Genomic DNA, 25,528 nt, shown 5'->3' on the forward strand with positions numbered 1-25,528 from the left:
TAACCCAGAACACATCACCCAAGATCTAGACTGTGGAGGACTTTATTCATTAGGCCCAGAGAGCCATGAGTGCCTCCCACGAAGTCCCCACTGCAGGGAGCCAGGGTCCTAGACGCCGGGCCAATGCATGTGCCGTGAGCTGGCCCAGGGGTCTGCTGGTCCCAAGAGCGCCTCTGTGTTCTTCAGACAGCTCCGGGTATGGTGGCCTCGCCAGGTGGCTTGAACTATCTTCGCTGCCATTTGCTGCTGCCTCATCTGCTGGCGGATCTTAAAGCCCCTCCAGGTGGACTGGATGGCTGTGGCCGCTTTGTCCTGGCGATGCGGCTGCCTGGGACTCAGGGCAGCCCGCTGGTAGGCGGAGGCCCAAGACACTGCCCCGGGGCCCTCAGCGCCCCGGCCCATGCCCTGCACCACGCGGGTGGGCTGTGTGCGTCCACAGGTATGACAGGTGCGAGGGCTGGAGCCCACTAGCATCACCACGCTGGGCGGGCTCCCGATCCTGGAGCTCAGGGAGTGGCAGACGCTGCAAGCGTGTGCCTGGCAGGACTGGAAGCAGCGATGGTCAGATACTGTCCTGGCTCTGCCATCCTGGAACCAGCTTCGGTCAGACATGACCCCGGCCCGGCTGCCCAGCTCCACCCACGTGACGGGGTGGAGCATCTGCCGGTGCCGGGCTTGGTCCCGGCGGGTGCTGTAGCCGCGCCAGGCAGACTGGATGGTCGTGGTGGCTCTGCAGAGGTGTGCCAGGTTCCGCCGCACACGGCAGCCGCGCCAAGTAGCTTGGATGACCGTGGCCCCCCGGTGCCACAGCCGGATCCTGCGACGCACCAGGTAGCCACGGATGCCCGCCTGGATAGTGATCACTGCGAGGATACGGATCTCCTCCGCAGCCTGCATGGACACCATCGGCTCCCCGGACCGCCTGGGAGGCACCACTGCCTTGTTGCGCCGGGTGTCCCAGGACGCAGCACCCCTGGCTGGCTCCCACGCGCGGTTCCACGATTGGCCACCAACCACACCAGCGTCCGCGGGGCCCTGGAGTATAGTGGAGTTCAGGGGCGCCTTGTGACTAACGGCAGGATTCTGGGGGCTATAGGAGTCCTGCCGTCTCCACGGTGACTCCTGGTTAAAAAGGGGTGGCAGGGAACCACTTGGGGAAGACTCATAGCCTAGAGACACCCTCCGAACTCCCGGGGCCAGCGGAGGAATGACCGAGGAGTGTGTCATCTCCCCAGTGCGGATGACGGGCCTTACCTCTGCAGAGGGCCTGTGGGTGGGGTTTGCACCACCTCGGGCTGAGGCCTGGGATGGTTGTCTTTACACATACTGGAAGGGCCTAACCCTGGCCACAGAACTTTCTAGCAGTTCTGGAACAATCCTACCATGCACGGATCTGTAGGAATTTTTAGGGCCCATGGAGTCCCAGCGGCTGCTCGGAGCCATGTTTCCAGACACTGTTTTCTGGAGTGGATTGGGGACAGTTTCTGTCTGGAAGGGACTGGACAATGCCCTTCTAGCCGAGGACGGATATAGTGGCACATGTGAGACCATGCTGGTGGTCGCTGACCTCTAAGGAAGACTAGGATTCCCCATCCTGCCCACAGACACTGAAAGCAATCTGAAAGCCTCAGTACTGCCACGGGCCAGCTGGGGTGATCCTGAGACTACATTAGAAGCAACTGTACCCTGAGAGTGATTTTGGGGTATGACGTGAACGACAGACGCCTGTTGATAAACTGAGGGGGACTTAGTGGCTAAACCCGGGGCCTGGAAAGGGACAGGGACCATGCCACTAGCATGGCTGGGAGCCACCTCCCTTGGGGAAGAGACCCTTTCTCAGACAGGGACCTATGATCATGGCCCCCATCAGCTCCCAGAGGACTGGAGTACATCCACGGGGTTGCGCCAATGACCCTGGCTTTGCTGAATAGGTCATTGGATCCACTTGATCCTGACACTTGGGACACAGCCTCATCCAATTCTCCTAGCTTGGCTTGGTCCCCTGTGACCCCAGATGGCATTATCCTAGCATCTTGGCTCAATTGTAAGGCTCTTGATAGAACCGTGGGCACTCGGTGTAGACTCCTCACTGTGCCACTAGCTGCCGGGGCTGAGGAGTGACCTGGCGCCAGACTGGTAGTGTGGGGCATCTGCAAGGGGGCTATAGACCTCTCCCCAGCCAGGGCTTTGAGGTAAGGAGGGGCAGTGATGTCAATCACCATGGGCCCCTTGGAGCAGCTCTGAGCCACACTAGAGGCCCCCATCATTGGCACAGAACCAGGGGGGACAACTGGGCTCACCCGACTCACTACTGAACCTGGGAGCAAGTTTGGAGCAGCTAAGCTAGCGGAGGGTCTTACAGATAGACTCGGCTTCTTTCTGTCTGCCATCAGACTGGGAGCCACCCAACTGGACACAGAGCCTGCGGGAAGGCTCTGACCCATGCCTCAGATGGTGGAGCCCGGGGGAAGGCTGGAGGTTATGCCACCAGGCAGAGTGCCTGGGACTGCGCCCGTGCTCACCCTACTGGCTACAAAACCTCCTGCCGCACCACGACCAGCCCTGCTCTTCAGAGAGTCCTGCGGAATCACATCTCTCTGCTGGTAACTGGGTGGGACCATGGATGCCTCAGAAGGGTGCCAGCAGTCTATGTTTTTTGGAATAACCACACTGATCTGGGAGCTGCTGGGGCCCATGCTGTTCAGGGAAAGATTAGACTGAGTCACGGCCAGTCTGTTGGGCGCTGAAGCCAGAGAGGGGCTGGGGGCCATCCCTGTGGTTCCAGAGGGATGTGTCAAAGGGCCACCTGCCTCTAAGACCTGGGATGCAAGGGAAGCCATACCATTGGCCACCTGACATTGACTTTGGCCCATGCCAGTTGCTATGGTTCTCCAGGGGAGATTCCCAGCTAGGCCAGGAGACGTGGTCCCCTGAGACCCACTGAGGAACATAGCATCAGCCAAAGGCTCCTGGGGATGGCTTACAGCCACACCCCTGAACAGAGGCGTGATTCACTGGCCTACACAACAGGCCTCCTCATCAGCATGAGAGAGATTTGGTGTTGAAACACTAACCACAGAGGGTGGACATACATGCCTCCCACCAACCCTGGGTGGATGATGGAACCCAAGGGACACGTCGTTGAACTTGAAGTCCGGGGGGCTGGATACCATCTCACTAACAATCAGAGGTTCTTCACATAGTTTCACCCCAGTAACCAGGGATGGCTGGTTCGGACCCTGGTCCATATTTCCAGCCACAGAGGGATATGGTCCACCCAGGCTAACTGAAACAAACGCTGATGGGTGACACAGACACGGGACTACTGAGTCCACCCTTGAACACTGCAGATTTGAATCCAGCCTAGAGCCCCAGCATGGCTCATTGAGGCCATGACATGTACCACTGACCACAGATGGCTGGGATCGGCTTGGGGCCAACCTAGTGTCCGGGGGTGACTGAGCCAGGCTTAGGGCTTCCGTGTGGGCCACAGATGGTGGGAATAGGCTGGGGGCTATGGCTGGCTTGGCTAGGCTGGAGGCTAGGGAACAGGATGAATATGTCTTGCCTGGGCTGGAGGCCACGGATGGTTGGGCTTGCCTTGGGGATACTGCAGTGGTCTGAGATGGGTGGGCTAGGCTGGGGCCCGCCCCCTGGCCACATATGGGTGAGCTAGACTTGGAGACAACCCATGGGGTCCTGATGGGTGGGCTAGGCTTGGGGACACACCAATGGCTTGAGATGGCTGGGCTGGGCTTAAGGACACCACACAGGTCATAGGTTGGTGGGCTAGCCTTGAAGACATCCCTGTGGCTTGAGACGGCTGGGCTAGGCTTGGGGATACACCACAGGCCATAGGTTGATGGGCTGGTCTTAAGGGCATTGCAGTGGTGGCTTGAGATAGCTGGGCAAGGCTTGGGGACACCTCACTGGGCATAGATCGATGAGCTTGGCTTGGGGACACCATACAGGTCATAGATGCATGAGCTCTGCTAGGGGACATCCTGCTGGTTATAGATGCGTGAGCTTGGCTTGGGGACAACCTGGAGGCCACTGGTGGGTAATCTTGTCTAGGGGACATCCCACTGGCTTGAGATGGCTGGGCTAGGCTTGAGGAAACCCTACTGGCCACAGATTGGTGGGCTACACTTGGGGACACCCCAGTGGCCTGAGATGGCCAGGTCAAGCTTGGCGATTCCCCAGTGGCCTGAGGAGGCTGGGCCAGGCTTGGGACTCCCGAATGGCCGTAGATGGGTGAGCTAGGCTTGGGGACACTCCAATGGTGTGAAATGGCATGACTAGGCTTGGGGACACTCCAATGGTCTGAGACGGCATGGCTAGGCTTGGGGACACTCCAATAGTCTGAGATGACATGGCTAGGCTTGGGGACACTCCGATGGTCAGAGATGGCTGGGTCAGGCTTGGAGACTCCCCAGTGGGCTGAGATGGGTAGGCTGGGCTTGGGGACATCTCAGTGGGCTGAGATGGGTAGGCTGGGCTTGGGGACTCCCCAGTGACCACAGATGAGTCGCCTGGGCTTGGGGACACCTCAGTGGCCATAAATGGGTAGGCTGGGCTTGGGAACACCTCAGTGCGCTGCTATGACTGGGCCAGGCTTGGAGACTCCCCAGTGACCACAGATGGGTAGGCTGAGCTTGGGGACACCTCAGTGGGCTGAGATGGCTGGGCAAGGCTAGGGGACTCCCCAGTGGCCACACATGGATAGTCTGGGCTTGGGGACACCTCAGTGGGCTGAAATGGGTAGCCGGGGCTTGGGGACACCTCAGTGGCCATAGATAGGTAGCCTGAGCTTGGGGACACCTCAGTGGGCTGAGATGAGTAGTCTGGGCTTGGGGACACTTCACTGGCCACAGATAGGTAGCCTGAGCTTGGGGACACCTCAGTGGGCTGAGATGGGTAGCCTGGGCTTGGGGACACCTCAGTGGCCACAGATAGGTAGCCTGAGCTTGGGGATATCTCAGTGGGCTGATATGGGTAGGTTGGGCTTGGGGACACCTCAGTGGCCACAGATGGGTATCCTGGGCTTAGGGACATCTCAATGGCCATAGATAGGTAGCCTGGGTTTGGGGACACCTCAGTGGGCTGATATGAGTAGGCTGCACTTGGGGACACCTCAGCGAGCTGATATGGGTGGGCTGGGTGTGGAGATACCTCAGTGGGCTGAAATGGCTGGGCCAGGGTTGGGTACTCCCTAATGGCCTGAGATGGGTAGGTTGGACTTGGGGATGCCTCAGTGGGCTGAAATGGCTGGGCCAGGGTTGGGTACTCCCCAACAGACTGAGATGGGTAGTCTGGACTTGGAGACACCCCAAAGGCTTGAGATGGCTGGGTCAGGTTTGAGGTTACCCCAGGGGCTTGACATGGCTGGGCTAGGCTTGAGGGCTCCCCACTGTCCATAGATGGCTGGGCTAGGTTTTGGGACCCCCAGTTAGCCATTGATTGGTGACCTTGGTCTGAGGCCACTCTAAAGGTCCTTGATGGGTGTCCTTGGCTTGGGGACCTCCTAGTCACCAAAGATGGCTGTGCTGGTCTTGGTGTCACTCTATTAGGCACAGAGGAGTGTGGTAGCCTTGGGGTCACCCAATTACCCATAGATGGGCAGGTTAGCCTTGGGGATACCTTACTGGATGCTATATGCTGGGATAGGCTTGGGGCCAGCCTACTGAACCCTGATGCCTGGCCTAGGTTTGGGGCTACCCTACTGGCCAGTGTAGCCTGGGACACAATTGGGGCCAAGCTCTTGGCCACAGATGGTGGCTTATATGCAGTGGAGACCACAGTACCTAAAGACAGAGTCCTCCTCAGCTCTGTCTTGACGGTTGCCTGGGACACCTCAATCAGATTCACAGAGCTCTTGCCTAAGGAGAACTTGTGGATCTCAGCCTCTGAGCCCCAGTGAACACGCAAGGTCAAGCAGTTAGACACTGAGCTGTGTTGGAAACTGGGCACTTTCTCCGAGGCTGGAGTGGGCCGGTAGGGGAAGTGTAGGGTCATGTACCTATAGCCGGTTTCAGTCTCTTGCGTATCCTTAAGCCTCTGGAGTGTCCTCATGGACTCCGGAGGAAAAACAGACTTCACCGCAAGGTCCCCTTCTAAATTGCTTTCCCGTGACTCATCTATCTTGTTGACGGCAGGCAGGCTGGCCACAGACATAGTGGAAAGGCTGAGGGAACTAGAACTTTGCAGAGAGCTTTCGGAATTGTTCTCCTGACTGTAGGTCACAAAGCCCTGGGAGAAGCACTGTCTCGATCCTGTGGCAAACCACCTACTGGCTCACCGAGGATGGATGGCTGGTGGTCTGTTGCTAGCTTCTGGGGGCAGAGCAGGGCAGACACAGAACCCTGTGTTCGATTCCTCCCCTGTCCACAGACAGATGTCTTGGGACGAACTTGAGCCAATGCACTGCCGGGGGAAGCTTGAAACAGACCATGAGTCTTGGATGCCTGAGTTTTGGTCACCATGGTGACCTGCAAGGGACTTGGGGCCCCCTTGTCTATCACCTCCCTAGTACCCGGGGGGGCCTGCTTGCGATTTGGGGGCTACTACCTCCTCCCCAGGCTCTCCTTGGAAGCCCTGGATGCCTGCTGCTGGCCTCTGGCCACTGAGGGTTGGTAGAGACCAGGATGTACCCCTGAGGACTGACACCAAGGCAGGCCCCCACAGGCAGGGTAAGGCTGGTGAACATGGGCAGCCCTCCCACCACCCACGCTGCAAGGAAGCCTACCCGAGGCCACCCTGCCCTCCCTGGTCGATAGACGAGAGGCCACCCTGGGGACCACATGTGGCCTGTGGCAGCTCGGGGCTGTGCCATAGGTCACGGAGGGCTGGTTCATGCTTGGGCCCACACAGTTGGCAACGAGAGGCTGCCACAGACTCGGGGGTGGCTGCACGTGGGACAGCTTGAGCAAACTGGGGCCCTCCCCACTCCCCTCGGGGTTAAAATCTGATGCCAATGTGCCAGGCTCCAGGGTCGGGCGTGCTTTTTCCTTTTGGAACTTGGGGCTCAAATCCAGGTTTGAGGAGAAGTCCCTGCTGGACTCCATCTCCCGGGACAGCATGGGATACAGGCCAGTGATCAGGGGGCCCTGGTGAATGCTGGTGATGACGCTACCCATCACGGAGGCTCCCACAGTGACCACAGATAAGCAGGGTGACCCCCACAAGATGGCCCCATCCCCCATCTCCTCCAAGGGCCCGGCAGGTTGGCCCATGGTGAAACAACCCCAGATCCCAACCTGGGAATCCCTGACCTTGCTGGTCTGTGGTCTCACGGGGCCCAGGGAGGGCCCCCATGCGGCCGATGGACTCCTCCTGCAGGCCACCTCCACCAGGGCCAGCGTCTTAGTCACCCCGCTTCCTGTTGATTTTGAGGCGGCCTTGGGGAGGATGGTTCCAGTCCTCAGGGCCACCCGACACCAAGACTGGCTCAGGAGAGCACCCAGCTCACCCTGACACAGGGCCTGGCTCAGAGCCGCCCACTCCTCCTCCGTCAAAGCCTTGCTAAGCACCTCGGCCAATTTACCCTGCATGACCTTGGTGAGTTCCGCCCGCAGCTCGCCCCGGGACACGGCTCGGGACAGGGTCAGGCGCAGCTCACTCCAGGACAGCGCCTTCACCAGCGCCATGCTCAGCATGCTCTGGGGCAGGGCTTTGGTGACAGTGGCACCCAGGACCTCCTTGGACAGGGCCTGGTTCAGAGCTGCCCAGACTTCTCCCTGGGAGAGGGCTTTGGCCAACAGAGTGCGGAGATCCTCCTGGGATGCCAGCACACCAGCTACTTCAGCACACAAGGAGGCCAGCAGGGAGCTTACCGTGTCCTCCTGGCAGGGCACCGCCTGGCCGGGCATTGATGGCTGGGCACGTGTGGCTCCGTTGTCTCCCCAGGACTCAACATTGCATGTGGAATGTCTGGTGGGTGCCATCAGCGGCACCAGCATACCCTGGACCTCACAGGCTGCCAGGCATGGTCCCCCCTGAGTGGTCTTCCCCGGCACGTGTCTGTGGGGCTGTGGCTGGGTCTGTCTGTCCTCTGGCTTGGCCCAGGGTGGGGCGCTGAGGCCACCGAGGCGCTGGCAGGTGTGGTTGGACACCTTGGACCCTGTTAGGAGCACCTGGGAGTGGGTGTTGCTGCTGAGATCAGCAGCCTGGTGCGCTGGGATGAGGCACGTGGTTATGTCTGTGATCGGCTGCCCCCGGGACTGCGTCTTGGTCAGACAGGTGGCTAGAGGCGCTTGGGATTGGACCTTCATGGCACCTGTGGCCACATGTGTCTGGGAATGCATCTTGCTCAGACAGGTGTCCAGATGGGCCAGGGATGGGGTCTTGGTCAGCTCAGTGGGCAGATGTCCCTGAGATGAGGCCTTGGTCAGCGGGGCGGCCAGCAGTCTCTGGGACAGGCAGGGTGGATGTCTCTGGGATGAGGCATTGGTCAGTGGGGCAGCCAGCTGTCCCCGGGGCAGGGTGACAGCCATGTCTACAGGCACATACACGTGAGGTGGCTTGTCCCCTTCCTCAGCAACTTTTGTCCAGGATGGAGCCCCAGCCATTTCCACTGCCACACTGGTCTTAAATGGCATGTCTGTTTTCACCTGTTCCTGGGGGCCAGTCTTGATTTTCTCAGCTTCCAAAGGAAGCTTAGCTGCAGCCCTGGGGACCCCAGTTCCCGGATGTGGTTGAGCCAGGCACCTGATCCTCCCCTCAGCCAAATAGGAGGCGGACGAGGCTTTCACCGCCTTTGCAGCCTGCTTCACATTCACGGCGGCCTTGGCCTTGGGTGGGTTCTCATGGATGGAGCCTGAGGCGTTGGGAGTTCCGGCTGCTACCGCCACTTGGGGTGGAGCCTTGACATTTGCCGCTGTTGGAGAGGCCAGACACAGAGTCTTGAGGATGGTGGCCACCGAGCGTAACTGGGCTGGGGTCTTGGTTATCATGGCTGCCAGGCGAGTCTGGAGTGAGGGCTTGGTCACCCCAACTGGGCTCCTCTGGGATGAAGCCTTGGACATTGTGGCTGACAGACATGTTTGCAATGGGTTTTTGGCTGAGGTGGTGACCGGGTGCATCTGGGGTGGCGTCTTTGCCATCGCAGGCCCTGGGCATACCTGGGGCAGGCTGTTCATGATGGAAGCCAGAAGGGAAACCTGAGGTTGGTTCTTTGCCGTGATGGTCGCAGGGCATGTCTGCCGTGGGGTGCCAGTTCTGGAGGCTGTGGGGTGTACCTGGATCTTGGTCATTGTGGGCATGGGGCATGTGTGAGGTGCAGTTTTGGTCACTGTGGGCCCCGGATACATCTGGGCTGGGGTCTTGGTTATTGTTACTTTGGGAACTGGGCTAGTCTTGGGTAGGGTGGTGGTCATCATGGACGCTGGATATGTCTGCGGCAGGGTCACGGAGACCACTGGATATGTCTGGAGTAGAGTCTTGGTGATCATGGGCCCTGGACATATCTGGAAGGGGGCTTTGGGGGTCTCTGCTTTCACAGGGCCCTGGGTTTGGGCTCTGGATGGTTTCGTAACTGCCTGGTCATACCTTCTGGACAATGGTGTCTCCGGAGCTCCGGCTTTGTTGGTCCGGGCAGTTACATGTTTGGTCTTCACTGAGTCACCCTCTATGTGGATGAGGCAGGTGCTTCTGATGGTTCTGGTCAGCAGGCATGGCTGGCATTTTGCGTCCAGACTCACTGGGCAGGGAAATCTGATGGTGACCATCTGGTGTGGCAGGAAGGCCACCCCCCGGACTCTGGCAGCATGAGGAGCCTGCACACAGGGCTCTGGGGTACCTTGAGCTGCTGGGGGCTGCAGGAGGGGGGACGACTGGGGTCTGCAGAGGACCAGATTGTCACAGGAAGGGAACTGGGTCTCCTTGTTCACCATGATGGGCGGGGACAGAAGACGGTTCTCTTCCGGATGCTGGAAGCGCACCTGCTGCGGGGCGTGATAAGGTATGTCCCCCTCCTCCGCCCTCGTTTTCTTTACCAACGACTTGCTGGAGTGAAGGATGTGTCTCTTGTTGAAGCGCCGCCAGGCCTCCTGGATGGCCTTGGCCGCCATCATCTGGGAAATCAGCTTCTGCCGGAGCCAATAGCCCCTCCAGTTGGCTTGGATGAGCGTGGCTGCACGGGCGTGCATCATGTCCATCTCGTCTACCAGGATGTTCTTGAAGGCCTGGCTCTCGACCACAGCCCGGAGGCGTGGGACGCGGCGGGACGCCGTCTTGGCTTCGGCAGGCTGTTGCGGGAGATGCTTCTTGGACTTGAGGCCCTCGTGCTGGGGCTGTGGAGGCGCTTTCTCCATTTTGTCCGGGAGACTGGGGTGGGCGGGGGCTGGAGGATGCACTGCCCACGGGGTGACAACTGGCTCGTGAACTGTAGCTGGGCGGCCGGCTGCACTGCCTTGATTACGGGACAGGTCAGCTCTGCCTGTGGGGGCGGCAGGGGGTGGTCAGGGTATAGCAGGTCCTGCAAACAAGAGGTCTCCTGGCTGGGGTGGACACTGGCCCCCCAGGCCCAGATCTTGTTCCTGGCACCTTGCGATCTTCCGCCTCCCTTTTTCCATCCCTCCCTCTCCCAAGTGGCCTTTGCCATCCTTATATCCACCTCTCATCACCCTACGGCCACTTCATCTTGGCACACAGTGTATGACACCTGAATGCCCGACCACTTACCTGCTTTTCTTTTTTCTTTTCTTTCTTTTTTTTTTTTTTTTTTTTTGAGACAGAGTTTCGCTCTTGTTGCCCAGGCTGGAGTGCAATGCTGTGATCTTGGCTCACCACAACCTCCGCCTCCTGGGTTCAAGCGATTCTCCTGCCTCAGCCTCCCGAGTAGCTGGGATTACAGGTGCACGCCACCATGCCTGGCTACTTTTCTGTATTTTTAGTAGCGACGGGGTTTCACCATGTTGGCCAGGCTGGTCTCGAACTCCCGACCTCAGGTGATCCACCTGCCTCAGCCTCCCAAAGTGCTGGGATTACAGGTGTGAGCCACCGCGCCCAGCCTGCTTTTCAAACTTTATCTTGGATGTACCCCGGGTTTAGTACTGATCACAATGTTTTGGAAATTTCCTGTTTGCCTCTGTGTGTGTGTGTGTGTGTGTGTGTGTGTGTGTGTGTGTGTTTGAAAAAGAGAGAGAGAGAAGTGTGGTGGGGGAGATTATTTGCCTCTCCCCATTGATTGTGAATCCTAGAAGAGAGTCATTTCTGTGTCCCCATCTCAGTCATAGAGCTTGGTTCCAAGCTGTGAATGGGTAGGTATTGGGTGGGGGGGGCATCTTGACTGATAAATGGTGAGTGGATTGGAAGTTGGATGGACAGATAGATACAGGACTAGATACTGAATGGATGAATCAGTCGATGAGTGAATGGTAAATGGGTTGGAAAGACAGATGAAGGTTTGGATGAATAGGTAAATAAAGCTGATGAATAAAGTGTTAAAGGCAAATTGGCCCGGCGCGGTGGCTCATGTCTGTCATTCCAGCACTTTGGGAGGCCAAGGTGGGCAGATTGCTTGGGGTCAGGAGTTCGAGGCCAGCCGGGCCAACATGGTGAAACCCGTCTCTACTAAAAATACAGAAAAGTAGGCCGGGCACAGTGGCTCACGCCTGTAATCCCAGCACTTTGGGAGGCCGAGGTGAGCGGATCACAAGGTCAGGAGTTTGAGACCAGCCTGGCTAACGTGGTGAAACCCCATCTCTACTGAAAATACAAAAATTAGCTCGGCATGGTGGCACGTGCCTGTAATCCCAGCTACTCAGGAGGCTGAGGCAGGAGAATTGTTTGAACCCGGTAGGCAGAGGTTGCAGTAAGCCGAGATCATGCCACCTCACTCCAGCCTGGGTGACAGAGCAAGACTCTGTCTCAAAAAAAAAAAAAAAAAAGAGCCAGGTATGGTGGCATGAGCCTGTAGTCCCAGCTAGTCAGGAGGCTGAGGCAGGAGCATTGCTTGAACCCGGGAGGAGGAGGTTGCAGTGAGCCAAGATCACGCCATCACACTCCAGCCTGGGCAACAGAAGTGAAACTCCGTGTCAAATAAAAGGAAAGAAGGAAGTAAGCAAGGGAGGGAGGAAGGGAGGGAGGGAAATTAAAGAGAGCTGGAAAGACTGGTGAAGAGATAACCCAACAGGAGGTAGACTGATGGGTGGATGGGTGGGTGGGTGGATTAGGGGATGGATAGGTAAATGGCATATGGAAGGATGCAAAGAAGGAAGAAAAAGTGGTGACTGTGGCTTTCAGAAGTAACTAGGATGCAGAGAGAGCTGGGACACTGTCAAGCCACCCTGATGCATAGCCTGGAGCACAGCACACTTGTTTGGCAGAAGCCCCTCTCTTCAGGTTGGACTAGCCAGACCCCTTGCCCATAGACCATCTTCTTACCTTGAAGGGTCATAGATTTGGAGGAGTAGCAGGAGAAGAAGGTGCAATCTCAGAAGCCAGCCTGCAAGAGGAGGCAGCCTTCAGCCTTTCATCCATGCAATATGCAGCAACACTGCCCTGGGCTGGCTCAAGACCAACACAAAAAGAAATGTTAAAAGCAAAAATGCTAAATTCTAAAATTTCTAAATTCTAAAAAAAAAAAAAAAAAAGTGCAAAGATGAGGAAATTTATTCCAGTGTTATTTTGTAGCTAGAAATCAAACAAAACAACTGGAAATAACCAAAACAGTGATTAGTAGAGGTTCTGCTACAAATGAATACAGAAGTATGTTCAAGGATGTTTAACACTGTATTGTTTAGCAGAGGAAAAACTGGAAGAAACCAAAATTATCAATGGAGACAGGCTTAAATTAATCATACAAGGGCATGATATCCAGGCATCAGAAATGGCGTCCAGGCTGAGCACAGTGGTTCTTGCCTGCAATCCCAGCACTTTGGGAGGCCAAGATGGGAGGATCACTTGAGGACAGAAGTGTGAGACCAGCCTGGGAAACTAAGCAAGAACTGTCTCTTAAAAAAAAAAAAAAAAAAAAAAAAAAAAAAAAAAAAAAATTGGCCAGGCGTGGCTCACGCCTGTAATTCCAGCACTCTGGGAGGCCGAGGAGGGTGGATCACCTGAGGCCCGGAGTTCGAGACCAGCCTGGCCAACATGGTAAAACCCCGTCTCTACTAAAAATACAAGAAATTAGCCAGGCATAGTGGTTGACGCCTGTAATTCCAGCTACTCAGGAGGCTGAGGCAGGAGAATATCTTGAACCTGGGAGGCAGAGATTTCAGTGAGCCGAGATCGTGCCATTGTACTCCATCTGGGGCAACAAGAGCAAAACTCTGTCTCAAAAAAAAAAAAAATAGGTCGGGCACAGTGGCTCACATCTGTAACCCCAGCAATTTGGAAGGCCAAGGTGGGTGGGTCACTTGAGGCCAGGAGTTCCAGACCAGCCTGGGCAACATGGTAAAACCCGTCTCTACTAAAAATATAAAAATTAGCCAGGCATGGTGACATGCACCTGTAGTCCCAGCTACTCGGGAGGCTGAGACAGGAGGATCATTTGAGGCCAGGAGGTTGAGACTGCAGTAAGCTACGATGGCACCACTGCACTCGAGCCTGAGCGACAGAATGAGACCCTATCTCTTTTTTGTTTTTAAAACAGAGTCCCACCCTTTTGCCCAGGCTGGAGTGCAGTGTCACAATCTCGCCTCACTGCAACCTCTGCTTCCCAGGTTCAAGTGATTCTTGTGCCTCAGTCTCCCAAGTAGCTGGGATGACAAGTGTAAGCCACGGTGCCTGGCTGAGACCCTGTCTCAAAAAAAAAAAAAAAGATTGTGATTAAAGAGTAAGCATAAGATAAAAGGTAGCCTGGGAGGCCAGGCATGGTGGCTCACACCTGTCATCCCAGCACTTTGGGAGGCCAAGGCAGGTGGATCACAAGGTCAGGAGTTTGAGAACAGCCTGGCCAACATGGTGAAACCCCGTCGCTACGAAAAATACAAAAATTAGCCAGGCACAGTGGCATGCACCTGTAATCCCAGCTACTTCAGAGGCTGAAGCAGGAGAATCGCTTGAACCCGAGAGATGGAGATTGCAGTGAGCCGAGATCATGCAACTGCACTCCAGCCTGGGCGACAGAGTGAGACTCTGTCTCAAAAAAAAAAAAAAAAAAAAAACCAGGCGCAGTGGCTCACGCCTGTAATCCCAGTGCTTTGGGAGGCCGAGGTGGGTGGCTCATGTGAGGAGTTCAAGACCAGCCTGGCCAACATGGTGAAACTCTGTCTCTACTAAAAATACAAAAATTAGCCAGGTATGATGGCAGGTGCCTGTAATCCCAGCTACTTAGGAGGCTGAGGTGGGAGAATCTCTTGAACCCAGTAGGCGAAGGTTGCAGTGAGCTGAGATCATACCATTGCACACCAGCCTGGGTGACTGAGCGAAACTCAGTCTCAAAAAAAAAAAAAAAAGATAAAAGGAAACTCTATGTGGTACTTTAGGGCTGAGGGAGTATCCCCAAAAAAGGGGCAAATTTGGAGAGCATTCAGACTTCCTTGGAGAAAGTATGGTCCCGCCTAACAAGTTAACGGAGATAATTGCTGGATCGGCCAAGCCAGAGCTGGTCTGGAGTTGCAAAACAAGCAAAAGGCCCACCCTCCAGGGTGCAGATGTGGGAACAGGTTATCAACAGTTGGTGCTCTGGATGTGCACTGGAAACCTAAGTGTTGTTGGGGCAGGAGGCCTTCAATGTGTATGGGCCACCGTGGGGGCTCTGTTCTTTTATTATCATTTATTTATTTATGATTTTTGAGACAGAGTCTCACTCTGTCCCCCAGGCTGGAGTGCAGCGGCACGCACCATCTTGGCTCACTGCAACCTCCGCCTCCCGGGTTCAAGCGATTCTCCTGCCTCAGCCTCCCGAGTAGCTGGGATTACAGGCATGAATCTCACCACACCCAGCTAATTTTGTTTGTTTTGTTTTGTTTTTGGAGGGACGGGGTTTCACCATGTTGGCCAGGCTGGTCTCAAACTCCTGATCTCAGGTGATTCGCCTGCCTCGGCCTCCCAAAGTGCTGGGATTACAGGCGTGAGCCACCGCGCCTGGCCTTTTTTTTTTTTTTCTCTCTCTCTCTTTTGAGTTTTGTTCTTGTCGCCCAGGCTGGAGTGCAGTGGCGCGATCTCCTTTCACTGCAACCTCTACCTCTCGGGTTCCAGCGATTCTCCTACCTCAGCCTCCTGAGCAGCTGGGATTACAGGCACCTGCCACCACGCCTAGCAAATTTTTGTATTTTTAGTACAGATGGGGTTTCATCATATTGGTCAGGCTGGTCTCAAATTCCTGACCTCAGGTGATCCACCCACCTTGGCCTCCCAAAGTGCTGGGATTACAGGCATGAGCCACCGCGCCCGGCCTTAGGGGCTCTATTTTTTGTGTGTGTTGAGAGGGCTGAGGAAAGGTTTTCACCAGGTCAAGACTGCAAAGTCACAGGACCACGTTCTGGATCCAGGGCTCGGGCAGGCTTCACCTGGTGTCTTCACACCTCTATCCCTAATGCCTCACCAGCGCCCTCTATTGAGAAATCTTAGCATTGTGCTCACTTTTTTTTTTTTTTTTTGAAACGGAGTCTCGTTCTGTCTCCCAGGCTGGAGTGCACTGGCACCATCTCGGCTCACTGCAAGCTCCACATCCCGGGTTCACGCCATTCTCCTGCCTCAGCCTCCTGAGTAGCTGGGACTACAGGTGCCCGCCACCACGCCCAGTTAATATTTTGTATTTTTAGCAGAGACGGGGTTTCACTATGCTAGCCAGGATGGTCTCCATCTCCTGACCTCGTGATTCGCCCACCTCGGCCTCCCAAAGTGCTGGGATTACAGGCGTGAGCCACCGCACCTGGCCGAGCATTGTGCTCACTTTAAACAAGACATAACGAAAGAAATTCCTTTGTTTATCACATATTGAAAGGGTCCATTTGGAGACAAGAGGCAATGCATGGATAACTGACACACATATATTTATTATTTTTATTTTTTTGAGATGGGTGGAATCTTGCTCTGTTGCCCAGGCTGAAGTGCAGTGGCACGATCTTGGCTCACTGCAACCTCCGCCTCCCGGGTTCAAAGTGATTCTCCTGTCTCAGCCTCCCGAGTAGCTGGGATTACAGGCACTTGCCACCACACTTGGCTAACTTTTGTATTTTTAGTAGAGTTGGGGTTTCGCCATGTTGGCCAGACTGGTCTCGAACCCCTGACCTCAAATGATCCGCCCGCCTCGGCCTCCCAAAGTGCTGGGATTACAGGCATGAGTCACCATGCCTGGCCTAATTATTATTATTATTCTTTTTGAGACGGAGTTCCACTTTTGTTGCCCAGGCTGGAGTGCAATGGCGCCATCTTGGCTCACTGCAACCTCTGCCTCCAGGTTCAAGCGATTCTCCTGCCTCAGCCTCCCAAATAGCTAGGATTACAGGCATGCGCCACCACACCTGACTAATTTCGTATTTTTAGTGGAAACGGGGTTTCTCCATGTTGGTCAGGCTGGTCTTGAACTCCTGATCACAGGTGATCTGCCCGCCTCGGCTTCCCAAAGTGCTGGCATTACAGGCGTGAGCCACCTTGCCTGGCCTAATTTTTGAATTTTTAGTAGAGATGGGGTTTGACCATATGGGTCAGGCTGGTCTCAAACTCCTGAGGCAGGAAAATCACTTGAACCCAGGAGACAGCAGCTTTGGGAGCTGAATGGGCCCATTCCAGGGGCTGAGGTTTCATCAACCAAACGGTGCAGCTCTTTAGAGGAACTCAACCAGAAGGGGTGAGAAACGGGATTGTGGAGGATGAGAAGAAGGAACAGGGGCCCCCTGGACACAGAAGCCAAGCGACTGGCTCGGTAATTTTGAGTCTCAATTGAGCCTCAATTTCCCTATCTGTCACAAGACATAAGATCACCATCCTCAGGTTGCCAAAGAGACACAACAGGCTCAGCTGGGTGCAGTGGCTCCTGCCCGTAATCCAAGCACTTTGGGGGACCAAGGTGGGAGGATCGCTGCAGCCCAAGAGTTTGAAAACAGCCTGGGCAACATGTCTCTATTTATTTAAAAAATAATAATAAAGAGACATAACAGGCTCTCCAGGATGTCCCCCATCACAGGTGAACAAATCCGCCATCAAGGCTTTAGAGGTCCCTAGAGCCCCTGCTCTGAGGGGCCAAGGAGCTGACCCATCATTTGCAGTCACCCAGAAGGCCCAGAAGGGCTCTAAAGGCACTGGGGGCCAGAGGAGAACGACAGGGTCCCCCACGAACCCTCGCAAACAAGTCCTCCACCAGCCCCACTCACCCGCCCCCAAAGCCACCAGCCCCACTCACCTGCCCCTGAAGCTAAACCCAGCAGTCTGAACGGCCAGTCTTGGAGCCCTGGTGCCGCAGCAGCTTTGTGACTCAAAGCCAAGTTCTGGCCAATCCCTGGCAGCTCTTAGGGGGTGGGGATTCTAGAAAGCACAGCCAGAGGTTGGGGAACAGGATGCAGGGCAGGGCCAAAGGTCATGGTGGTTGCTACCTACACCGGCTCATCCTGAGTACAAAGGGTTCTCAGCACAGAGGGAACCCCAAATCTCCCCCTCCATGTACCTAGAGGCAGTTTCAGTCTTTCATCCCACGGGCATTTTCTGAGCACCTACTATATGCTGGAATTTGCCCCATGTCTGGGGATACAAACAACTCATGGAATTTGCCCCATGTCTGGGGATACAAACAACTCAAAGAATTTGGGGCTGTAAAATGGCTAGATGGGAAGGGACCAAAAAGGGGGTGCAACGGGCCAGTCAGGGTTCTCACTGATGTCTTGGGTGTGGCTCTGAGACTGCGGGCTCCTTGGGGTGGGGCCGGACTTGATCTCTTGGGAACCCCACTGGGCCCGGCAAAAGTGGGTACTGACCCTGAGCCGCAGCGCTATAAGGGGAAGTCAGGCCGCTGTCCTGGATCACCTCCTGGGGCTGGGCTGGGGCCCAGCATGAGTCACCGCTGGCTGGGCCAAGGCTGACACGCACCTTGGACTCAGTGCAGCTGGCTCCAGCCAAAGCCAGCCTGGCCCAGAAGCCTCTGCCTGGCTTCCTTGGGGAGCCGCTGAGGGTTGCCGGGACAAGAACCAGCAGGGGTGCCTGACCTCCCTCTGCAGCGATCACCCCCTCCAAAACCTTCCCTATACTGTGGGTGTGACTTTGGACAAAATCAGGGACATGGCAGATGGCAGTTGGATGGGGTTTATATCCTTTGTCTGTTTTTTGAGATTGAGTCTCGCTCTGTTGCCCAGGCTGGAGTGCAGTGCTACGATCTCGGCTCACTGCAACCTCCACCTCCCCGGGTTCAAGCAATTCTCGTGCCTCAGCCTCCTGAGTAGCTGGGACTACAGGTGCATGCTATGACGCCCAGCTGATTTATGTAGTTTTAGTAGAGATAGGATTTCACCATGTTGGCCAGGCTGGTCTCAAACTCCTGACCACAAGTGATCCGCCTGCTGCGGCCTCCCAAAGTGCTGGGATTACAGGCATGAGCCACTGCGCCCAGCTCATCCTTTGGATGTTTCATCAGAACAGGTCCCTTCTGTGCTGTCAATGAGCTAAACACAAACTGGGAGTTCTCAGGGCAATTGGAGACCGTAGGAGCCCAGTAAGGTGCTGGCCTAGCCTGAGGGTTACTACGGACAGGCTTCCGAGGACTGTGCAGCTGAGGCTGGGAGGTGGCGCTCAGCTGCATGACTGGGGGAAGAGTAGCTGGCACAGAACTACAGCTGCAGCCGTGCAAAGACCCTGAGGCCAGGAAGGCAGGATATTGGGAATTTGGGTGGAGAGGCTCCTGAAAGGAGACACTGGCCAGCCCAGGGACTGGTGCAGTCAGGACTTTTTCCAAAAAGTTTTTAAGGAGTCAGATCTGTGATTTAGAAAAAGCCCTTCACATCACAGCTCATGCCTGCTTGACTCCCCCATCAGACTGGAGGGCTGGCCTCCAGGGAGTATGCATCAACTAGGTGTCAATAAATGCTGGGGACGCTGGGCACGATGGTTCATGCCTATAATCTCAGCACTTTGGGAGGCCAAGGCGGGCAGATCACTTGAGCCCAGGAGTTCGAGACCAGCCTGACCAATATGGCAAAACCTCGTCTCTACTAATAATACAAAAATTAGTCAGGCATGATGGCAAATGCCTGTAATCCCAGCTACTTTGGTGGCTGAGGCAGGAGAGTCGCTTGAACCCAGGAGGTGGAGGCTACAGTGAGCCAAGATTGCACCACTGCACTCCAGCCTGAATGAGAGTGAGACCCTGACTCAAAAAAAAAAAAAAAAAAAAAGAGGCCGAGTACAGTGGCTCAATACCTGTAGTCCCAGCATTTTGGGAGACCGAGGTTGGAGGATCACTTGAACACAGGAGTTCAAAACCAGCCTGGGCAACACAGATCCCATCTCTACAAAAAAATTATTTAAAAATTAGTAGGGTGGCTGGGCGCGGTGGCTCACGCCTGTAATCCCAGCACTTTGGGAGGCCAAGGCTGGCGGATCATGAGGTCAGGTGATCGAGATCAACCGGGCTAACACGGTGAAAGCCCATCTCTACTAAAAACACAAAAAAATTAGCCAGGCATGGTGGCAGGCGCCTGTAGTCCCAGCTACTCAGGAGGCTGAGGCAGGAGAATGGCGTGAACCTGGGAGGCGGAGCTTGCAATGAGCCGAGATGGCGCCACTGCACTCCAGCCTGGGCGGCAGAGCAAGACTCCGTCTCAGAAAAAATACAAATAAAAATTAGTAGGGCATGGTGGCGTGCACCTGTGGTCCCAGCTACTTGGGAGCCTGAGGTGAGGCAGGACAATCAGTTGAGCCTAGGAGGTCAAGGCTGCAGTGAGCTGTGGTCTTGCCACTGCACTCTGGCCAAGGCAAGAGCGAGACCTCATCTTGTAAAGAAAAAAAAAAAAAAACTTGTGGGGCCCAGTGGCTCACACCTGTAATCTCAGCACTTTGGGAAGCCAAGGTGGGTGGATCACCTGAGGTCAGGAGTTCGAGACCAGCCTGGGCAACATGGTGAAACCCTGTCTCTACTAAAAATACAAAAAAAAAATTTAGCCAGGCAGGGTGGCTCACGCCTGTAATCCCAGAAACTTTGGGAAGCTGAGGCGGGCAGATCACGAGGTCAGGAGATCGAGACCATCCTGGCTAACACGGTGAAACCCCGTCTCTACTAAAAATACAAAAAAAATTAGCCGGGCATAGTGGCAGGCGCCTGCAGTCCCAGCTACTCAGGAGGCTGAGGCAGGAGAATGGCGTGAACCAGGGAGGCAGAGCTTGCAGTGAGCTGAGATCACGCCACTGCACTCCAGCCTGGGAGACAGAACAAGACTCCGTCTCAAAAAAAAAAATTTAGCTGGGCATGGTGGCAGACACCTGTAATCCCAGCTAATCGAGAGGCTGAGGCAAGAGAATCGCTTTGAAACTGGGAGGTGGAGGTTGCAGTAAGCCAAGATCAGGCCATTGCACTCCAGCCTGGGCGACAGAGGAAGACTCAGTCTCAAAAAAAAAAAAGAAAAACAAAGTATGTCCTCCACCTCTCTGCAGGGCTCCTCAGAGTCCTTTCGCCTTAGACCACTTGGGGGCAGGCAAGCAAGAGACCTGGGTTTGAATCACTGCTCTGCCATTTAACAGGGGTGTTGGCCGGGCACGGTGGCTCACGCCTGTAATCCCAGCACTTCGGGAGGCCGAGGCGGGCGGATCATGAGGTCAGGGGATCAAGACCATCCTGGCTAACATGGTGAAACCCCATCTCTACTAAAAGTACAAAAAATTAGCCAGGCGTGGTGGCGGGCGCCTGTATTCCCAGCTACTCAGGAGGCTGAGGCAGGAGAATGGCATGAACCCAGGAGGCGAAGCTTGCAGTGAGCCGAGACTGCGCCACTGCACTCCAGCCTGGGCGACAGAGCAAGACTCCGTCTCAAAAAAAAAAAAAACAGGGGTGTTGGGCAAGTCTCAAAACTTCCCTTCCCCTTCTCTACTAATTGGGGGCCACAGTAGGTACCATCATTGAGTGCAGTCACTGTTGTCCGTCCCCTGAGCACCTCCCAGTTCTGACTTGTGACCTGAGAGATGTTACGCTGGATGCAAACACCCGCATCTCACAGCACAGGATGTAGAGGCCATCGGGGGAGGAGGACTCGCCTGAGATCTCACAAATGCCAACTGGAACCTAAGCTGGAACCCAGTCTCCCAACCAGTGACACTCTGCCCGAGATGTGGTTCTTGATCTCTTGTGTGTCAAGACACCCCTGTTCTCCCACCTCAGCCTCGGTTCCCTTCAGCAGGTTCCTTCAGGCCCTGCTGAAACGTCTGCATGACCTCCCACAAGGCAACGTGACAGCTAAAAACCAAACCCTGGCCGGACGTGGGGGCTCACGCCTGTAATCCCAGCACTTTGGGAGGCCGAGGCGGGTGGACCACTTGAGGTCAGGAGTTCCAGACCAACTTGACCAACATGGTGAAACCCTGTCTCTACTAAAAATACAAAGAAGTAGTCGAGCATGGTGGGCACCTGTAATCCGAGCTACTTGGAGGCTGAGGCAGGAGAATCACTTGAGCCCGGGAGGCAGAGGTTGCAGTGAGCCTAGATGGCGCCACTGCACTCCAGTCTGGGTGACAGAGCGAGACTCTGTCTCAAACAAATGAACCCCAACATAGCTGTTGGTGGCAAGGCCTTTCTCCATGACCAAGGGACGGTGGCCATTCTCTCCAAGTTTCTTCATCTGTAAAATGGGTGCAATTCAGTGGCCCTCCCTAACAGGGCTGGCTAGGTACACATGGCCACCAGCCCTACTTGCTGTGTGACCTCGGCCACTAATGTTCACATCCCTCAGGGTCCCCAATGAGTTGGAAGCCCAAAGCGCAGGGTCTTAACAGCAAAGTGCAGAGCAGGCAGGAGAAGCAGGAAGCCTCGGGTCAAAGCTCTGAAAGTGAGGGAGTCCAAGGTCAGACTATCTCTGCACAGTCTCCTTAAAAGGCTGTGTAATGTCAAGCCAGTTGCTCAACCTCTCTGAACCTTAGATTTCCTCAAAGTAGGGAGTAGGATGTTGGGAGGAGGAGAAGCGAACTTCAGGGAGATACTTGGAAAATCCCAGTCCTGGAGGCAGACCTCTTGGGTTAGATCCCATCTGTGCCACCTTCCTCCTGGTACTGGGTCCATCAGCTTGTCCTGGGCCTCAGCATCCCCCGATCCACCAAAAGAGAAAAGCTTACACTGTAAGCCAAGCACTGCTCTGTAAACATAAACTCTCTTAATCGTCACAACTTTATGGGGCAAGTTTTTCGACTGTTCTCCCCATTTTATACGGACAGGCAAACCAAGGACCAAAAGGTTAAAAAGTTTACTAAGTTTCTGTCTCTTCCTTCCTGCCTTGGGCTGGGGCTGTGCCCTTTCCACCTCGAAATCTCTCCTTCCCAAAAGGCAAGGAGGCATTAGCTAGTTCCAAACGCAGATCGAAGAACCCAAGACCCCTCCCCAACCTGGACATTAGCCGGCCCCGCGCCCAGGCGCGTCTAGGGGGCGCTCGCTGCGCGCCAGATGTGCGGGCCGCTCTCGGACACCCGCTCTCTGCTCCTTCCCAACGAGGGGAGGAGCTAGGGACAGAGGGAGGAGAGAAAGGCGGGGGTGTAGGGGGGGAAGCGAACCAGGCCCCGCCCAGCCCGCCAGGCCCCGGCGGGGGAAGAAGGAGGCGGAGAGCCGAGCTGGCGTAACGAGACTTTACTGAAAACAGAAAACCGGGCGAACCAAGGATTACAAACAGGAATGTGGACTCGTAGCAAAACAAAACAAAACAGAACAAAAAGGGAGGGGGGACCGGTCGAAAGAACCGAAGGGGGGAGCGAGATCGAGGAAAGGGGCGGAGAATTTTTTTTCTTCTTCCCATTTCTTTAAAAAACCAACACAAGAAAACACACACACACACAACCAACGTTTGTTCCCGAGTAGAAACATAAATAGGGCAGAATCGAACACTCTGTTCTTCTCTCTTCCAAAGGAAAAAAAAAAAAAAGTAAAAGGAAAGGAAAGGCAGGGTTTGAGGCTGCGCCCCCTCGGAGCCCCCTTCCGCGGCGCGGTGTACAAAGGGGCAGCCGAAACGCGCGGGTTTGTGCAACACGGGGCGGCCGCGCGGGGGACAGAGGCAGCGCGAGGGCGGGGGGTCATGCGCTCGCCCCCCCGGGAGCAGGGGGTCCAGCTTGTCGAGTCCGGGGCGCCCCTTCCGAGTCCTGGGCACCCTCGGGGGGGAATCCCCGGGGGCCGCGCCCTCTCTGAGTTCCTGGGCACACTCGGGGAGGTGGGGTCCCCAGGGCCGCACCCTCTCCAAGTCCGGGGCGCCCACGACAACCCCCGCGAGCCCGCCCCTTGGGGAGGGTGGCCGCGCATGCGCCCCGCGCGCAGACTCAGTACGCGGGCACCTGGTGCTGGGGCAGCAGCTGGCAGCCGCTGTTGACGTGGCTGAGGACTTTCTGCTTGAGCTGCGCCACCTGCTCGCGCAGCAGGCTCGCCGTGGACGCCAGCTCCGTGTTCTGACTCTTGAGGGTCTTCACTTTCTCTTCCAGGCGCGAGATGCGCTCCAGCTTGCGCTTGCGGCACTTGGAGGCGGCGATGCGGTTGCGCAGCCGCTTGCGCTCCGCCTTGATGCGCTCCTGCGTGTCCATGTCGATGGGCGACAGCGGCGGGCTCTCGCCGAAGCTCGGCACGTCGGGCACCGTCTGTGGCTCGTCCTTGAGCGCAGCCAGGCGCGGCGGCCCCAACGCGCCTGGGGGTGGCGGCGGCGGGAAGGGCACAGGTTCGGCAGCGAAGGCGACCGTCGCGGCGCCCCCCGCGCCCCCGGCGCCGCCCGCGTAGCTGCTCAGGTTCGCGTAGACAGGCGCTTCGGGCGCGGCCGCCGCCGGGGCCAGCTCGCCGGGGGGCGCGGAGCCCGTGGCCGTGCCCGAGGGCCCCCCGGCGGCGGCGGCGGCGGCGGCGGCCGCGCCCGCGCCGAGCTGGTTCTGCTTGTGTAAATCCTCCAGGGCCTTGACGAAGCCCTCGGCGAACTCCTGCTCCTCGCTGGCCGCCACCTTGGGGTAGAGGAACTGTGAGCTCGTCGGCGTGGTGGTGACCAGCCCGTTGGACTGGATGATGAGGCGCTCGAGCTCGGGGGAGGCCAGCTTCAGCAGCCCCAGGTCGGGAGAGGCGAGCAGGCCGTCGGGGGGTGCCGCGCTGGGGGCGCCGTCGGCGCGCAGGGGGGTAGGAGGCGGCGCGGCCGCAGGCTTGAGCGCTGCCGCCACCTGCTCACTCAGGCTCAGCGTCAGCGCGTCCTTCTTCATCATGCTGCCGGCCGCGGCCGTCGGGGGCGCCCCGGGGAACAAGCGGCCCGGGGACGCGAAGCTGCCGCCGCTGCCACTGGCGCCGCCGCCCAGGCCGCTCAGCGCCTCATCGCCGTAGAAGGGTGTTTCCATCCTCCGCCTCCCCCGCCGCGCCGGCCCGGGGGGGAGTGGCCGCGGCCTCCCGGGGGGCCCGCGCCCCCCCGTCCGCTCGGCCCTGCGCCCGCCCCGGCCGCGGCCGCTGCGCCCGGCCCTCCACTGGCGGCGGCTCCTGCGCCGCGCCACTTGTGCGCCCTCTTATAGCCTCGGCTCGGCGCGATGAGCTCACCGCCCCCGTTCGCCATTGGGTGCGGGTGACGTCGCTCATTTGCATGGAGGGGCGGGGCCAAGCCGCCGACGCCCGCCCGGCCGCCGTTGCCCCGGCGACGCGCGGTAAACGGCACAACAGCGCGCTGCCTTGTGGGTTGACGTCATGGGGGCGGCCGCGCGCCCGGGCCGGGTCACCCCGCCCCGGGACCGCTGTGTACGACCGATCTCCCCGGCGCCGCCTCCGCCAAGGCACGTCCCGGGTGGCGTGATGGGCCCGGGCCACCAGGCGCCCGCCCGCCCCGAGGCCCCGCCCCGTGTCCGCGCGTGGGGCCCCGGCCGGGCGGGGGCGGGGGCGGTGCCGGCCTCCGGGGACTGGAGGGGGATGGGGTCCCGCATGGATAAATAACTCCTTGGCGCTTCCTGCTCTGCTGTGCCGCCAGGGCCTCCCCTAGCGCGCCTTCTGGAGAGGCTTTGTGCGGATACGGGGCTGGAGGCCTGGTGGGGCTGTGTCCGGGGGCTCGCCGGGGGTGTGGGGAGGTCTGCGTTCCTCACCCTCCCTCCTTCCTTCCCTCCCTCCCTCCACCCCGCGTGTGATTGCTCAGGAAGAGACAGGGGAGGGGAGAGGAGGGTCGCCAGAAGTTGCTGAAAGCGCTTGGATCCTGATCATTTTCACTGAGTGCGTTCTAGAACCAGGAGTCCGACTTCCTGCCTTTACAGATGGGAAACTGGGCTCAGAGAGGTGGAGTGACCATCCCCCGAGAGTTAGCTAGGAGTCACAGCAGGGCCAGGGCTGTGACTAGGCCTGAGCTCTTGTCCACCCTTAGAACCCTAGAACCTGGGAGTCCAGGCCCCTGCGCAGCCCCTTCCTTCCGCCGCCCACGTTTTAACCCCAGGTCTGCCAGGGCTGTGATGTCCTGGGCGAGGGTGCCCAACTCCA

At 57.0% G+C, this 25,528-nt stretch overlaps 2 protein-coding genes across 7 annotated transcripts; both read right to left on the bottom strand.

Moving 5' to 3' along the window:
• Positions 1 to 26: 26 nt before the first annotated feature.
• Positions 27 to 17,636, bottom strand: IQCN (IQ motif containing N). 6 transcript variants are annotated; one of them, XM_034945430.3, is made up of 4 exons: positions 17,291 to 17,636; positions 12,385 to 12,506; positions 7,833 to 10,435; positions 27 to 1,035 (listed from the first exon to the last, which is right to left on the bottom strand). In XM_034945430.3, exons 2-4 carry the CDS (start codon positions 12,395 to 12,397, stop codon positions 109 to 111), a joined length of 3,543 nt encoding a protein of 1,180 aa, XP_034801321.2. In that variant the 5' UTR covers positions 12,398 to 12,506; positions 17,291 to 17,636; the 3' UTR covers positions 27 to 108. The 6 variants fall into 6 exon arrangements, with proteins under 6 accessions (XP_034801321.2, XP_054960417.2, XP_034801320.2 ...); XM_055104442.2 differs by having other exon boundaries at positions 27 to 1,122; XM_034945429.3 differs by having other exon boundaries at positions 7,272 to 10,435.
• A 5,045-nt stretch (positions 17,637 to 22,681) lies between these two features.
• Positions 22,682 to 24,556, bottom strand: JUND (JunD proto-oncogene, AP-1 transcription factor subunit). The gene has a single exon (XM_008971037.5). The coding sequence runs from the start codon at positions 24,415 to 24,417 to the stop codon at positions 23,377 to 23,379; it is 1,041 nt and encodes a 346-aa protein (XP_008969285.3). The 5' UTR covers positions 24,418 to 24,556; the 3' UTR covers positions 22,682 to 23,376.
• Positions 24,557 to 25,528: the final 972 nt, after the last annotated feature.

Source organism: Pan paniscus, chromosome 20, assembly GCF_029289425.2.
Source record: "Pan paniscus chromosome 20, NHGRI_mPanPan1-v2.0_pri, whole genome shotgun sequence".
Taxonomy (NCBI): domain Eukaryota; kingdom Metazoa; phylum Chordata; class Mammalia; order Primates; family Hominidae; genus Pan; species Pan paniscus.